This window comes from Nelumbo lutea, chromosome 5 (assembly GCF_056320005.1).
Source record: "Nelumbo lutea isolate HS-2025 chromosome 5, American lotus-T2T, whole genome shotgun sequence".
Taxonomy (NCBI): Eukaryota; Viridiplantae; Streptophyta; class Magnoliopsida; order Proteales; family Nelumbonaceae; genus Nelumbo; species Nelumbo lutea.
The window spans coordinates 55,359,471-55,375,934 of record NC_142688.1 but is presented as its reverse complement, the minus strand read 5'-3'; the positions used below and the strand labels follow the sequence as shown (position 1 = coordinate 55,375,934).

At 37.1% G+C, this 16,464-nt stretch overlaps 1 protein-coding gene across 1 annotated transcript in view; it reads left to right on the top strand.

Annotated features, from left to right (window-relative positions):
• LOC148852516 (DNAJ heat shock N-terminal domain-containing protein) overlaps window positions 1-14,942 on the top strand; it is a 39,891-nt gene extending 24,949 nt beyond the window's left edge. The window contains exons 6-11 of the mRNA XM_088946480.1: window positions 3,884-3,995; window positions 5,811-5,864; window positions 8,449-8,497; window positions 13,899-13,993; window positions 14,119-14,231; window positions 14,335-14,942. Coding sequence (XP_088802606.1) covers window positions 3,884-3,995; window positions 5,811-5,864; window positions 8,449-8,497; window positions 13,899-13,993; window positions 14,119-14,231; window positions 14,335-14,680 — 769 coding nt within the window. The 3' untranslated portion in view covers window positions 14,681-14,942. The remainder of the gene's footprint in view (window positions 1-3,883; window positions 3,996-5,810; window positions 5,865-8,448; window positions 8,498-13,898; window positions 13,994-14,118; window positions 14,232-14,334) is intronic.
• The last annotated feature ends 1,522 nt before the right edge of the window (window positions 14,943-16,464 follow it).

The window sequence follows — 16,464 nt, the reverse complement described above, 5'->3', positions numbered from 1 at the left end:
CTCTTTTCACAAATAATGTGTGATTAGATTGACACTACTTGTATCCTCTTTGCTGAACAACTACATGAAATCTACTGAACTAGGCTCTCTTGGTGATTGTTTCAGCCCATATAATAATTTTTTTAACCTGCACACTTTCTGCTCACTACTTTGAGCTCGGAAACCAGGGGGTTGTACCATGTACACTTCCTCTTCAAGGTCACCATTTAGAAAGGCATTCTTGATATCTAGTTGATGAAGGTCCCAATCAAGATTAGTAGCTAAAGAGAAAAGGACTCTAATGGAGTTCATCTTAGCAACCGGTGCAAAAGTTTCTGCATAATCCACTCCATACACTTGTGTAAACCCTTTTGCGACTAAACAAGCTATGTACCGCTCCATTGTGCCATCAGCCCTATGTTTTACTATGAAAACCCGTTTACATCCAACTGGTTCCTTCCCCTCAGGAAGATTTACCAATTCCCATGTGCCATTTTTATGCAAAGCATTAATCTCTTCCTTCATAGCATTTGTCCATTCAGGAACCAACAGAGCTTCTACCACATTCTTAGGAATAGGAATACTGTCAATGGAAGAAAGGAAGGCTCCATAGGAAGGTGAAATGTTCTCATAGGAAAGAAAATGGGAAATGGGATGTTTAATGGTGCAAGACTTAACACCCTTTCGGTGAGCAATAGGAAGGTTAAGGTCATTAGCAATAGAGGTATCAATAGCAATAGGGCTAGGAACATCAATGGGGATCAAGGTACCTGGTTGGGTAGGATTCACCCTTGGAGAGTTTGATGGCATTGGTGGTACAACTTCTAGGTGCTCTACAGCTTTTGAACATGGCTGGCCTTTGTGACGACGAAAGAAAACACGAAAGGGAGGAGGATCAGGAAGAGGAGGGAGCTGAACCTGTTTTTCCTCATTCCTACACTCCCCTTGAGGAGAAACAGGGAAGAAAGGCTCACTCTCAAAGAAAGAGATATCCATAGAAACATAATACCTCCAAGAGACGGGATTAAAGCATTGGTATCCCTTCTGAGTGGTGGAGTACCCCAAGAAGATGCAAGGAGTAGTACGAGGATCCAATTTTCCACTGTTGGGTGACAGGTTTTGAAGAAAACAACGACAACCAAACACACGAGGAGGAATAGAAAGAAGAGGAGCCTTAGGAAAAAGAAGCTAATGTGGGGTTTTGCACTCTAACCAACGAGAGGGCATACGATTAATGAGACAAGTAGCACAAAGGACAACCTCAAGCCAAAAACATTTCAGGACATTCATATGAATTAGTAACCCCCAAGCCACTTCAAGGTGTTGGTTCTTTTTTTTTGTGATAAATGAATGAGATTTATTAATCAGCAGAGGAGAATAGTACAATGTCCCAATGAGAGGCACGAGATGCAACCTCTCCTGGTTAGTTAAGTACAACTTCCACTATATTATAACAACTTACAAAGTAGCACAAGAAAGGACCTCCCTGGATACCCCCTGTTTAGCCAGAGAATCAGCCATAGTATTAGCTGACCTACTTACCCATTTTACCTCAAATTTCATGTTCCTAGTTAACCACTTTACACCATTTTGTTGTGGTGTTCAGGCACATAAGCTATGGTGAAGTGATCCACGCGAAGTTAAGAACTCTATGAGATCATTATGAAAATATTCTTTGGCATTATCAGATTGAAAAAATTGGATTTCAGTTTGAAGTTGGATGAAGATTATTTGGTGGAAATCTTAGATAATTTTTGGTACTTCATCCCTAGTTTGCATGGGATACACCCATGTGTATCTGGAGTAATCAATAAAGGTAATAAATTACCTGTAGCCACTCTCAGATGTTTAAGTAACAGGGCCCCAAACATCAGAATGAATAATATGGAAAGGAAATTCAGATTTATTATTCTTTGAATTAAAATGAGTTCTACAATGCTTACTCAATTGACAAGTTTGACATGTAAATTTTGACACTGACACTAAAACAACTTTGGAAACACCATTTTTAAGGACTCAAAAGATAAATGACCAAGACGATTGTGCCATAAATAGGCCCGAATTTTACTAAACTAACTCTTAGACTCTGTGACTGTAAGACCAACCTTATTCTCCAACATGTAGAGCCCATCCACCATACGTCCTCTACCAATCGTCTTCCCCGAGGCCAAATTCTAGATCACACAATAAGAAGGGAAAACATCACTGTGCATTTTAAAGAATTAGTGATACTACTAACAGAGAACAAATTAATAGGGAATTTGGGAACATGTAAAACATTAGACAGAGTGAGGCCAAAGGGAAGAGAAATGGTTCCTTGACCAGCTATAGTAGAGTATGAATCATCAGCTGTCTCACCTTGTCTCTTCTAGAGAGGAGGTGATGGGTCTGAAAATAAGTGGACTTACCAATCATATGTTTTGATGCTCTAGAATCAATTATCCAAGGAGAGTCAGGGGAATGAGACAATACATGGAAAATTGTAGCAAAATTACCTGATATAGACGCAAATGAAGTTGAGTGAGGATAAACATCCATCTGATGAATTGCCCTACCATAGAGTTCTAAGTGGTCACGGAAGGAATTAATAATATCGTCCCTTGGGTTAGAACCAAAGGAATGTGTTTGAGTCACAGTAGCAGTAGGGGGCTGATTCTCGTGAGTAGCCATGTTTGCTATAGTGAGCTTTCTTGGACCTTGTTGTCTTGACTTTTTACTCAGATCTAAACCTTCTTACTCAATTCTTGAGTCCATTTTGGCTTCCCATGAAGTTCCGAGCTTGTATCACAGGTGTGTTAGGGTTTCTGGCAATGGGTGCACCATAGTTTGTCTTTGTCGTCCACCCTAAAAGTTCCCCTTCTTAAGGAGATTTCCCCCACCTGTAGCAACATTCCCTTTCATTGCCAACACAACTGCATCCCCTCCAGAACTATTCATCAAATTTGTTCTACTTTCCTCTGACTTTACTAAAGCATAAACCTCTTGGACAGATGGAAGATCCTTGCTGCCTAGGATCTGGACTTTGATGGACTCATACACAGGGTTCAAGCCATTGAGAAAAGCAAATACTCGTTGTTGGGAAACAAGTTTCTTGTATGCTTTTGCATCCTCATCACACTTCCAGTCCACACTTTGATAGTGATCTAACTCCTTCCAGACGGAGCCACGGAGGTCAAGTCTGAATAGTACACAAAAAGATTCCTCTCCCCCTGTTTACAAGTGGATGATTCTGCCTGTAATTGATACATTTTTGCATAGTGATGCAGTTCAGAATAGGTTGATTTTGCCTGTTCCCAAATCTCATAAGCCGTTTCAGCCCACATAAAGTTCCTTCTCACCTGAGGTTGCATAGACACTAAAAGCTAGGACATAAACATGCTGTTTTCCTGGTTCCATCTGTCATACCCCGCACTCCCAGAATTAAGTTCTTTAATTCTCCCATTTATATATCCTATCTTTCCTCTTGCAGTAATGTATAACCTGATCCCTCTCGACCATTCTAAATAATTTAAGCCATCTTGGGGTATGACAGCCATAGGGAAAGATAAATCCATACTCCCACTCATTCCATTCTGTATTGAGGAAACACAAGATGTGGCAGAATCTTCACCACTCATGATCACAGCTTCAGGTCACACTCACAGCTTAAGGAGAGGTTCCATGGTTTATGTTGTCTACAGCTTACATGGTTTTGAATCTTTTGATTGGTGAGGCTGGTGAGAGCTGCTAAACCATAATTATTTCACATAAAAATTGAAAGTAGTAATTTTGCAATTAATTAACCTAGTGGTTTCTCTAGCTAGAATTTTATTCTCTTGTTAATCAAGGAACTGGATTCTGTATGGCTGTTATTTGGGCTTTTCCTTTATATAAATGGTTTTTTGGTATGTTGTGAACTACATAGGTATTGGAAGCTGTCTCTTATGGTGCACCCAGACAAATGTTCTCATCCACAAGCCCAACAAGCATTTGTCATATTGAACAGAGCTTTTAAAGATCTACAAGATCCAGAAAAGGTAAGAGGTCCGTGCTAGTTTTACAATGGGAATTTGGGTCTTCTAATCTTCCATTTATACTTGATTATTTTCTAAACTAGAGTGCTGAGCCTGATATGTACTGCAGTGTACACTCTGTAATGAATACACTTGGGTATTACCATTTCATTGTTCAAGGTGAACCTGTGTGACTGAGGTGCTCCTTGTTGCGTAGTTGCCTGGATGCTGCCTAGGCATTGAATTTTGATAATTTTACTTACTAATAATGAATTTCACATAACAGAGGAGACATGGGGAGCAGACATTTATAAGACTCCTTAGTTGCATTTTTTTTTTCTTTTTTCAATTTAGGAATTAGGATTAATGTAAGCCTGTTTTAAGCTAGCTGATATTCCAATATGGTTCTTTGTGATTTTCTGTTATCATCAATAAAATTCTCATTATTTTTTTTTGTAAATAAATAAAATAAAATTTATTCAAGGAAGGTAGAAGAGATACAAAAAAGGTGATAAGAAATAGTTGCATTTTTACTTTTTCCAATTTAGGACTAATGTAAGCCTGTTTTAAGCTAGCTGATTCCAATATTGGTTCTTTGTGTTTTTCTGTTATCATCAATAAAATTCTCATTATTTCTTTTGTAAATAAATAAAAATAAAATTTATTCAAGGAAGGTACAAGAGATATAAATAAGGTGATAAGAAATAGTTGCATTTTTTCTTTTCCCAACTTAGGACTAATGTAAGCTTGTTTTTAAGCTAGCTGATTCCAATACGGTTCTTTGTGTTTTTCTGTTATCATCAACGAAGTTCTAATTATTTCTTTTGTAAATACAAAGAAGGTGATAAGAAATCACCCACCAACAAAACAATAAAATCAGCATATGGGTGTATTTCTTCATCCTCCTTCTCACTGTTAATTAATGGAGTGTAATCAGAATTTTTCCAAGCCTCTAGAGGGCTGAGGCAAGGGGATCCAGTCTCCCCTAATATGTAAAAGGAGAAAAGGACCTTTAATTTTATTGCCAAATGCGGCCTTATTCCTCTTCCCTTCCCCAGAAGAATCAGCAACTCTATATTCTTCTTTGAAAACTTGTTGCTTAATTTGCATAATTAAATCACAATTGTTTTTTTGAATGACATAATGAAATCACATTTGAATCATGGGGGTATTGAAGTTATCATAGAGGAACTGTTTTAGTTTGTTCTTTGTGATCTAATGGTTGCAGTTAATTTGTTGAACCTAGCTTACAATAATAGGTGTTGACTGCCATAACCCAGTCTAGAGGAGCTAGGTATCAGTTATTGTTTCTGTACTTGTCTTTCTGTGGAGTTGGGAAAAATTTTTGGACAATGTGTCGTCAGAATTAGCTACCATATTGTTACATTTTACAAACAAACACAAAATTTAATTATATCATTCCTTTCTTTCTTCCTTCCTAATTGTTCTAAAGTGGTCAAGCATCATTTGGAGTTTTGGGTCAACTTCCATCCATTATATATATTTTTTTGAAAGACTAAAATATAATTCATTAAAGGCAGAATAAAACTTGATGGAAACGAGGATCCTTCACAGAGGAACAACTTGAAAATATTCAAATTACAATCTGATAATCCCAGATAACCCTATTCCAGTTGACAACAAACAGAAAAATTACTATGCATTATATATTACATGAAATATTTGAATATTTCCTTCACCTTATTCTGTCTTTCAATTATTCAATTATTTTCATACAAAAAATGAGTTTCTGTATTCCGTTTGCTACCGCTAAGTTTTTTTATTTGTTATACTTGTATCATCCTGAGGCTTTTTGTTGACCATGTTCCATTTTTGCAGCGGAAAGCGATGGATGAGAAGATTAGACTGAAGGAGGAGCAGGAGGAGTTAATGGTATGGATCCCCTCCACCCACTAGAAAAAGGAAAAATAAACCAAAAGGAGAAGGCATAAAGCATGTTTTTATTATACACAAGTATGCTGTTTTCCTTATTAGTAAAGGGGTCAGTCTCCTCAATTAGATTTTTGTGAGTGATTAGATTTTAGAAACTTCCTTGCCTGTGTTTATTGTAAAATTTGGAACAAGGATTAGAATTCTTTATCTAAGTCACAAATTCAGCACATTCTTCTGTGCTGGGCTTGGTATGAATAGAATATTTTAATGATGGGGTTATTTCATGATTAATATCTGCTGACTGCAAACTGGCTAATATACTCAGACATGCTAAGCATGCCAAAGTACTTAAGCACCAAGATATTCCACCTGAACCTCTTCCTGATTTGAGTTAAAATTGCAATGATGACCCTAATAACTCCTTAAATGTTTTGAATGATGCCGGCCATAGATCAACCCCAGATGGCAGATCCCCTCTACCCTTTATTTTTCTTTTATTTTAGTGTTAGGATTATTGTTGTCTTTGTACACTAGGTCCATGTGTGTGGTGGGACAGGCCACGTAGTTGGAAGCTTTTTTGTTTCCTTTTTATTTTCAATGTTTTCAGGTGTTAAAAATATTGTAATGTGGCTTGGCCATTCTAGTAGAGTTGGCTGCTCCTGGGGAAAACTAATTAATAACTTATACCTCTTGTATTATTGCTGTAAGTACTGGTTGTGTGATATATCTAGGAGTGAGGCTCCTAGAGTGATTCTAGGTTTTTAATCTTATACCTCTCTTTTTTGTTCCTAACTTCTATCATTGCTGTTTGCCATTTTGAAACATATTTGTTCTAAAGCCTTGGATTTTGGACATATTACATTATGCTACAAGTCTGGATTGTTTTCATATCCCAGATAAAAATTTCAGTTGTTCAAAGTGGTAATCATACCATTGGATAGGCAATAGTACCACTACTCTATTTTATTGAAAAAAATAATATTGCTGCACCACGTATCTACAATATTGTTATCAAGTGATGCCATACTATCATCTTGTGTACTCAATATGGCTACTGCACTATTGAGCAGAATGTGTTGGTTTTAGTAATATTTTGTGTTGGTACCCCATGGAAATGGAAATATGTCGTAGAAATAAGAAATATGTGGACATTTTAAACGATAGTCCATGAAGTAGCAACCCTTATGCACCTCCCCATGGTTCTACCTCTCTTGGTTGAAAGAGAAGGAACTTTTGCAGTGGCTTTAAGATCATTAGGCCCACTCCATCTACACTTGAAAAGGTCAAAGACCAACTCCTAAATGCTAGTTGTAAACTGACAAGAGATTAATAGGTGATATATCAATTTTTCACTTGCAAAGCACAAGAAGCAAATATGGGGGGACAAATACCAAAAGGGTCCTCTTTTTTTGTAGCATTTCATTTGTGTTTATCCTTTGCTGATAGACCTCCCAACAAGAAGCTATAATTTTGGTCACTAGCTTCTCGAAGCATTTAATCAAGGATTGCATCCTTGTTGCCCAACCTATTCCCACATCTTCGCTTTGCCATCAGCAAATGGTAAGTGTTAAGCTTCATTTATCCCTTCCCATTCTCCATCCTCTATAAAGGCCTACCTCATTAACGTTTGTGATTAAGCTTCCTAGGACATAATCAACCAGGATAATAGAAATGGGGACAGTGGGTCCCCTTGTTTCAATCCCCTTTTGGCTGGAAAGAAGTCATGTGCTACTCCACTCACCAAAACAGAATATTGGCAATTCTTCAAAACCTCATTATCCACTTCATCTTAAACCCAAAGTCATGGTGTCACATCACCTCTTCTATAAAGGACCAAGCCACATGATCATATGCTTTTTCCAACTTTAATTTGTACACCCACCCTTTTCTGCCTGATATTTTCATATTTTTCACATGCTCATTGTCTGTTACACATTGATCCTTATCTATCTACCTTGGACAACTGTCCCTTGGTAGTGGGAGATTAAATTTCAAAACAAGGAAAGAAATATACAAAAAATTTATGTACATATGATCTATTACCTACAATACACCATATTACTCAACTATCATCTCTTCACAATCAGAGACATCAGCTCTACATCAGATTGATATCAAAGCTGTTGATCCTACATCACAATCCTCCCAAGACCTTAGATCTCCATTCTTTCCAGCTGATATAGTCTGCATATTTTATTGAATAATCATTAATTTCTCCAATTTCCTAATTAGTCCTACATTAGATCATTAAACCGTGTAATATATATTTTACATTTATGATAACAACAACATTATGATATGTATTTTACATTTCAAATGCAGCATTTGTTTTTCTTCCTAGATTATTTCTTATTTCAATTGGTCACTGATCAAGTTTTTTCTTCCTCTCAGTTAGTAAGGTAATTAATGATTGGCATTTGTTCTTAATTTCCAATATTTTGTTGTCTACTGTAGGCTGAGTTAAATCCTAGATTATTTCTTATTTCAATTGGTCACTGATCAAGTTTTTTCTTCCTCTCAGTTAGTAAGGTAATTAATGATTGGCATTTGTTCTTAATTTCCAATATTTTGTTGTCTACTGTAGGCTGAGTTAAAAGTACAACGTGAAGCTGCACAATGGAGACGATTACAAGGTCAGATATTTCCTGCAGGAGTATTACAAATTTATTAATTTTAATCTTTGATATCTTGTTCTCTAACTCCTAACAACTTGTTTATTTTATAAGCAAAAACACATAAATGGCACAATGTAAAAATGTTTGCAATTTTAATTAGTTAGTTCCATTTGAGCTTGGCATGGTGTGTCAACTATTGGGAAATATTCCCATAAAATCAAGATAAAACATGGTATTATAATTGTGGAGTTGGTCATCATCCTCATGGGTGTTCAATTTTTTTCCTAGAATTGAAAGTGGTTTACCTTTTTGCTTTATCAGTTTTAATACCTATATTTTTATTTGGGCATCTTGGACATCGTTTGTTAGTCCATTCATGTATTGCAGAAATTCCCAGTTACCATGTCCTTAAGTGGATGTTATCAATATCTTTTCCATGGTTTTAAAAACTGACATATTTCCTAATTCCAAAAAATATTTCCATCTCCAATGGTACTAACATGAAATAATATTTGAATATAAGTTTTCTGTAGCTGATGAGGTTCAGACCTGCTTTAGTAAAGAAAAACAGAAAAAATAAGAAGAAAAGAGATGAACAGAAGAGGAAGAGAAGAAGAGAGAAGAGGACAGAAGAATAGAAGAAAGGGGTGCAGAAAATCTAATCTGATCTGCCGCCCCATGTTTCTATTTATACTAATAGAAAATAAAAGGTTACAATGACAGGAATATCCCTGCTGCCAATAACATTAGAAAGTATGTGCTAACAACATAGTTAAAGACTAACAGCAACATAGAAGAAAAATAACATCAACAATAAATTAGAAAGTAAGTGCATACTTGTAGCCTAGTCGTCTAGGCGCTTGCCTAGGTGATGGATTTTTTAGTAGAAAACATATATCCTAAGGTAGTTCCCTAGGTTCCATAACCATATTTCCTTAATTATCAATAATTTTTATAAGAAAAGTATAAACTTTATGTTAAATTATAGAAAATCAACATATTCAAGATACCGCATTTTGATAATGTTTGTGTTGATAAGAAATTAGTATATAAACACACAAAGTGAGAATTCTAGTTTAATAATGTCTATTTTATAATTATAATGTAAAAAAATTAATATAAAATATTTTATAATACAATGTACAAAACTGCTTGGCGATTAGACAAGGCAAGACTCCAAGGGTGCCTTTTCGCCTAGGCATTGCCTTTACATCTATGTTGGATATTGTAATGCCAAGAAGAAGAAGAAGAAGAAGAAGAAGAAAATACCGCATTTTGAGTTAGAGAACCAGATAAAAACATTATTAAGGGACATGGAGGCTGAGTTAGTTTGGCGCTTAGGGCTTGACAGATGCTATTTGACTACTAGAGGAGATCAATCTTAGTTGGGACTATTTTTGGAGCCCCTGATTGCAGTGGCTGTAGTTCTCCCAATTCTCCTGGGTTGTAGGGTTCAATGGAACATTGGATTTTTGTGTTTTTAGTGTTGGATTGACTACAGGTTAGGTAGGGCCAGTAATATCATATTTTGATTTTTGTTTAATCAATGGAACAATCTAGAGGTGAGGCAGAGCAAAACCTAGAGTCGAAGGCCAGTTTGGTTGGGCCTATAGAACCTTTGTTGAATGTTGTGACTACAATCAAGTTAGATGGAACAAATTACTTGGTTGGGCATAATCTTTACGGGTTCATGTTTGTAACATAGGCAAGTTGGGGTATCTAGCAGGTAGTAAGAAGCCAAAAGAAATTGATCCTACATATGAAAAATGGAACAAATTATTGGATGGTTAGTCAATTCCATGTAGCCCTACATAAGTCAGCATTACTTTTGGACTGATTCATCCAGGGAGATATGGGGTAGTGTTAGAAAAAATATTCCAAAAAATTAAATGTTGCTAGGGCCTATAAATTGAAGAATGATGTGAATAATCTAAAACAGGGGAAGAAATCAATGGCTGTATTTTTTCTATGCTGAAGTCCCTATGGCATGAAATTGATATAGTGGAAATTGTTGTGTGGAAAGTACCAAGGATGTTGAGACTTATAGAAAGCTAGTAGAAAGAAACAAGGTATTTAAGTTTCTCATTGGACTTAACCCTAAGTTTGATGTAACCAGATAGAATATTTTGGCAAAGGAACATTGTTTCGTGGAGTAAAATGCATTTTGTAGTGGCTAGATCTTTTGCTGAGGCAGAGTATAGGGCAACAGCCCATGGAGTGTCCGGGTTACTGTGGCTTAGATCTCATTTGGAAGAATTGGACATCGATTATGAGAAGCTGATATTGTACTGTGATAATCAAGCGGTCATCAACATTGCCCATAACCTTGTTGAGCATGACAGAACAGAGCATATTGAGGTAGATAGACATTTCAAATTCATATGGGAGAGAGTTGCTTCAAAGAAAGTTTGTTTAGATATTGTCTTGCGGTACCCTTAGGTTTTCTGACAATTGTCATCGTCGTTAGGTGCTAATGGAAGGAAATGAAATGTCAAATTTGCCCTTCATTATTTATCAAAATTTCAAAATAAAACCCAATTGATGTCGAATTCGCCATCGCAGGTTTAGGGCACTAGTTGTGTGGTGGACGCCCATTGCAGAGAGAAATAAACAAACTTTGTCTCGTGGTGTCACAACCATCGCATGAACTTCCATCGAGAGAGAGATAAACAATGAATGATGGAAAAGAGAAAAGGAGGAGCTTAAACCAGACTCACAGAACCAATCAAGAGTTTGAAGTGTCGACTTATAAGAGGAAGAAGGTGACACTTTTGCTCGATTTAATGAATAAAATATGATGAGACTGAGATGGGGTTGTAGTGGACCTGCAACTGATTGAACTCAACAACTGATCGTCGTAACCTGCGCTTGCTGCGTTCCGAACTGGTTTTGGGTCAGAGTTTCACTACACACTGAACCTTGCTACTGAGGCATTGGAACTCAGTGCTATTGCTACTGATGGTTTGCCATTCTTGGGCGAGGTGGGTCGGAAACAGGAACACAACCTAGTGGAGGAGGCATACCAGGGCGGCGGAGGAGATGGCATACCCGGTCTAGGTGGAGGTGGTGGTCCCCTCCAGAGTGACAGAAATGCAGAAGAAGAAGAAGAAGAAGAAGAAGAGAAAATGCAGGGAATAAGAAGAAGAAAAAAGTATGTGGCAATATAGATTGCAGAACAGTTAGGAGTCCAGCACTTGGTAGTTGAAGGGGACTCTGAGATTGTTGTGGGATGGCTGACAGAACCAGCTTCAGCTATGTGGCGATATAGAGATATGCTAAGGAAAGTCAACTGGATCACAAAAGACATGGCTGTTACCTTTCATTGGGTGGGAAGATCAGCAAATGCCTTAGTGGATGAGTTAGCTAAGCAAGGGGCTTCAAGGGAACATTTATTTTGGGCTGCTTTGTAATTTTAGTTCTGGTTAATTCTGGTCAATTCTGCTTTAGTTTGATGTAATATTTGTTAGAAGAGGTAACAACTCGTGCCTCCTCTTGGGTCTACTGTATTGCCTCGTATTTCTGTTTCAATAAATTATATTCATTCATCAAAAAAAAAAAAGAAAGAAGAAAAAAAAGTGGAGAGAGCAGCGATCATTGTTCACAGTGACGGAAAAGGATGGGCAAGGGTGGAGGTGCCGGTTTCTATCATTTCTTACCTTTTGGTTTAGAGACAAAGGGTCGGAGCAAGGATGGAGGTGCTGGTTGGAGAAAGGGTCTGTAAACCCTTACAGAGAAAAAGAGTCAGAGCAAGGGTGGAGGCATTTTTCGGTTAACAGTATGAATCGTTGGAGTCGGGTTCATCTCCTCCACCGTTGTCAACATCGACCCCCTCTGGCACTGGCACCTTCGTGGAAGGATCGGCGGTAAGTTGGAGATTGTTCGAAGGACTTGGGTGAAAAGTATCGGCAGCAGAGAGCGGTGGTGAGGCCCTTCATTACCAGCTCTCTCAATGGCTTGATCTTCACCATCAGAAGAAATGCCACAACGCCTTTGGCAAAACGATCTAGGAACAGTAATTGAATCATCTTTGTGAGGAATGAATTTCGCTACTAGCACTAAAAGTTCTGAAGTCTCCTAGCAATAGTAATGGAGTTCAATTGTCGTTGTAGTAGATCTTAGTGGATCTGAACAGATCTGGTGGAGCAGAACTTGTAGATGTAGATCTGGTTTCTTTTTGGGAAAGCAGAGCATATGGTCCCGTTAGCTCCTGATCTCACTCGACGGACTCGCTGATTCGGAAACTTTTCTTCAGAAACTCTCCCATAAAACTCTTTTTTTGGTGAATTCTTTAGCGTTTTTGATGACAAAATCACCGCTGCCGCTGCAAGCCTGCAACTTGCAATGGTGATTTCTTCCTCCACCCCTTCTCTTCATTCTCCCTCTCCACCTCACCCCTTCGCATATTAAGAATTCGCCGGAAAACCAGCCCAACTGAGACAACCCTCTTACACAGATTACTTTAAAATGATTATCACTCACCCAGCTGGAAAGCCGCCGATTCCAACAGCGGCAGTGAACAATAAGGGTATTTTAGGAATTTTAAAATGATTACCACTCATGTGATGTCACATGTGAATGGAGTGTAACGGAAAATTAACGGCAAGGGAGGTTTTAGAAAATTATCAGAAAAGTTAAGGGTACTGCAAGACAATATCTAAACAGTAAGGGTACAGTTTGTCAATTTCGTGAACAGTAGGGGTAGTTTAAATGATTTACCCATAAAAGTAACTAGGAGAAGGAGAAAGAACTGGTTGAATTCCCTTCTTCTCCCTTCTTCTCTCACCATCTTCGTTCCTTTTTCTGATTTCGTGAACAGAACTGGTTGAATTCCCTTCTTCTCCCTTCTTCTCTCACCATCTTCGTTCCTTTTTCTGATTTCTCTATCATTTTCACTTTTCTTCTACTTTTCAGATTGGAATACCTTTTATCTTCTGGGTTGATTTACATCTACCATAAAACACAAATTTGGTTGTCAAATTCAGTATTGATTGTATTTACCTTATTACATGGACTTGTATATATAAAGATTCCACAAGCATACTGAACCTCTGGTACACTCAAAACATTAGTTTGGTGTAATTAGAAAGTAGAATCTTGCTGTATGGTTGTGGATGTCAATATATGTAACATGAATTCTGCAGTATAAATGCATAATATGACTGGAGAAATAATCAATCTACCAAGAATATAAGATGACTTTGGGATATGTCACACCTGTTGATAAGCACCTGTATGTGCTAATGTTTAAAATCAAAGAATTGTGCCAAAATAGTTGGGGTTTTGAACTTGGAATTACTTCAATAATGAAAATTGGGAAAACTTCATTCAAGTCATTGATTGTGAAAACTGAATATATTGAAGCTCCAAAATTTGATGGAATTCTTGAAGTTCTGAATTAAGAGTTTGGTTGCATTTTCAGGAATATCAATGCGAGGTGATGATGAACTCTTGGAAGAGGTTAAGCTGCCCCAAAAGAGAGATGAGTGGATGACAACACTGCCTCCTGAAAGAAAGGTAGCGTCCTTAACCACACAAATATATATTATTTGATCAGTACATGATCGGTCATCCAGCCTTTTCTATTTGCTCCTTGGGCCTTGGCAACTCATGTCATTCTTGTTTGTGTTTCATTTTCACAGCCAGGGATGACTATGCAATCGACATCATTTAGCAGGACTACCAAAGAAGGACGTGGTGATACTAGCATTTGGACAGATGCTCCTTCTGACAGGGCACAAAAGGCGAAAATGAAGTACAAATATTTTCTTTGAGATAGGGTGTTGTTGGAGCTTTGATATTTCTTTTTTATTTTCATGTTGTAAGGGTTTGATAACATGTTCAAGTTTAAACTGCAGTTACTTAGAGGCTTATAACGAGGCTTCAGCACTTTCTGCCAGTGAAGAGGCAAAGAAGAGAACTAGTTCAGATGCCGACTTGGTAGACAAGTACAACCAGTCCAAGCGGTCCAAGTCTCTAGTACAAAAACACCAAGAAGAGTTAGCTAGTAGTCGTTCCAAAAAGAAGTCCAAGCAGCAGCAGCAAGAAAAAGAAGAGTGGGTAGGGAAACACCCATGGAAGCCTTGGGATCGTGAGAATGACTTGACAGCTGGAAGACAGAAAGTCAATTTGGACTCAGAGAACATGGCACAGGGGTTGGCTTCTCGGTTTTCATCTGGAGCAGTACAAAGGAATTTCTTATAGGGGATGCAGAAGAAAATAATTAAAACAGGCTCAGAATGATACGTTTCCCAGACTTAAGGTTTCTGCCCGTTACTTTCTGTTTATCTAGTACACCTTTGTCTACAGAGCAGGCAAGAAAAAGGAAGAAAATAGGGTAAAAAGAAGATGGTGGATGTATATCGGACATTGTGCAATTAAGAGATGTATTGGGATACACATTGGATATGTATGGATATGGATGAAAAATTAAGATACACATAAATATGATAGAAAATTAAATAAATCCTAAAAATATATTACCAACTATATTTATAAATTTTATATGATTGTAAATAAGTTATTTAAATGTAAAAAACTATAATTTAATGGTTTATATAAAGTATGACATATTGGGACACAATTTGTAACCGTTTAAAAATGATAGAATAACTAAAATGTAAAATAAACAAAAAAATAAAAATGTGTGTCAATTTTCAAAAACCAATATAATTAATCTTAAAATTTATTAGTATATAAATTTTAATAATTAATTCCAACATTTATTAATAAACACTTGTCATTCATTAAGAAAAGTGAAAATTTATTTAAAATAAAAAATACATATAATCATAGCAAACAAATATGTGTGACTCATTGGCGAGCTTGTGTTTGTTAAAAGGGATAATAGCATATTAGGGCAATTTTTGTGCCCTAATATCAGTAAAAGTAATATTTAAAAAAAAAATTCAAAAATAGGTTAACTTTTGAAAAATAATATCAATAAAGGGCAAAAGCACTGTTAATCTTCTTCCTCTTGCAATCTATTCACCAACATCGCCACTCGTCGCTTTCGCCTATCTCTTGCATTGTTGCTGGAGGTGGGCAAAGGCAGAGGTGGCACTGGTGGTTATTTCTTTATCCAACATCGCCACCTCCGCCCACTAGCGCCGTCGCTGCCTCTGTCTCCACCCACCTCCAGCAACATTGCCAGAGGCAGAGGCGGAGGTGGGTGGAGATAGGTGGAGGCATTGCTAGAGGCGGCGGCGAGCGGTGGTGCTAGTGAATGGATTGCAAGATGAAGAAGATGAACAATGATTTTGCCCTTTATTGATATTATTTTTCAAAAGTTAACCTATTTTTGAAAAATTTTTAAAAATATTACTTTTACGGCCCCAAAGTTCCCCTTATATGCTATTATCCCTTGTTAAAATCAAGTGACTAAGGTTCAATCTTGTTATTGCTAAAATTTGAAGTTTTTAGACTAACAAAACGAATTTAATGAGGGGATCATTAATTAAAGGAATTAATGTGAGAATTTGAATTAGGCGTTAAAATTCAAATTTAAATTTAAATGTCTTGGAGTAATTGACTAATTAATGAAAGAGAAATTAGACTTAAATAAACGACATTAATGAGAGATTCGGTATTAAATATGGACTAATAAAATTAATGATATGTACCAAACTGTATCAGAATGTTTTAGTCCTGTATCGGTCAATACACATCCGAAACAGGCCGATATGGGTCAATACAGATCCGAACAGAATGATACTTATCGGCCGATACGGCCTGATCCGTTGCGATATTTTGAACCTTGTGTAAGGATGACGAGCATGATGATGCAAGTTTTAGACCGAAAGTGGCCACTTTTTTCTTTGGGAGGATTTCAGCCTTTTGATTTATCTGTGTTGACAGCTGCTTTGACGAAGCTACTAAAACAAGCCTCACTAGAAAGTCTATTTCTGTATGGGACCTACCTTGCAAATCCATATGCCGCATAAGCTGTTCCAAACACAAACAGGCACAAAAATTAGTGAAGGTTAGGT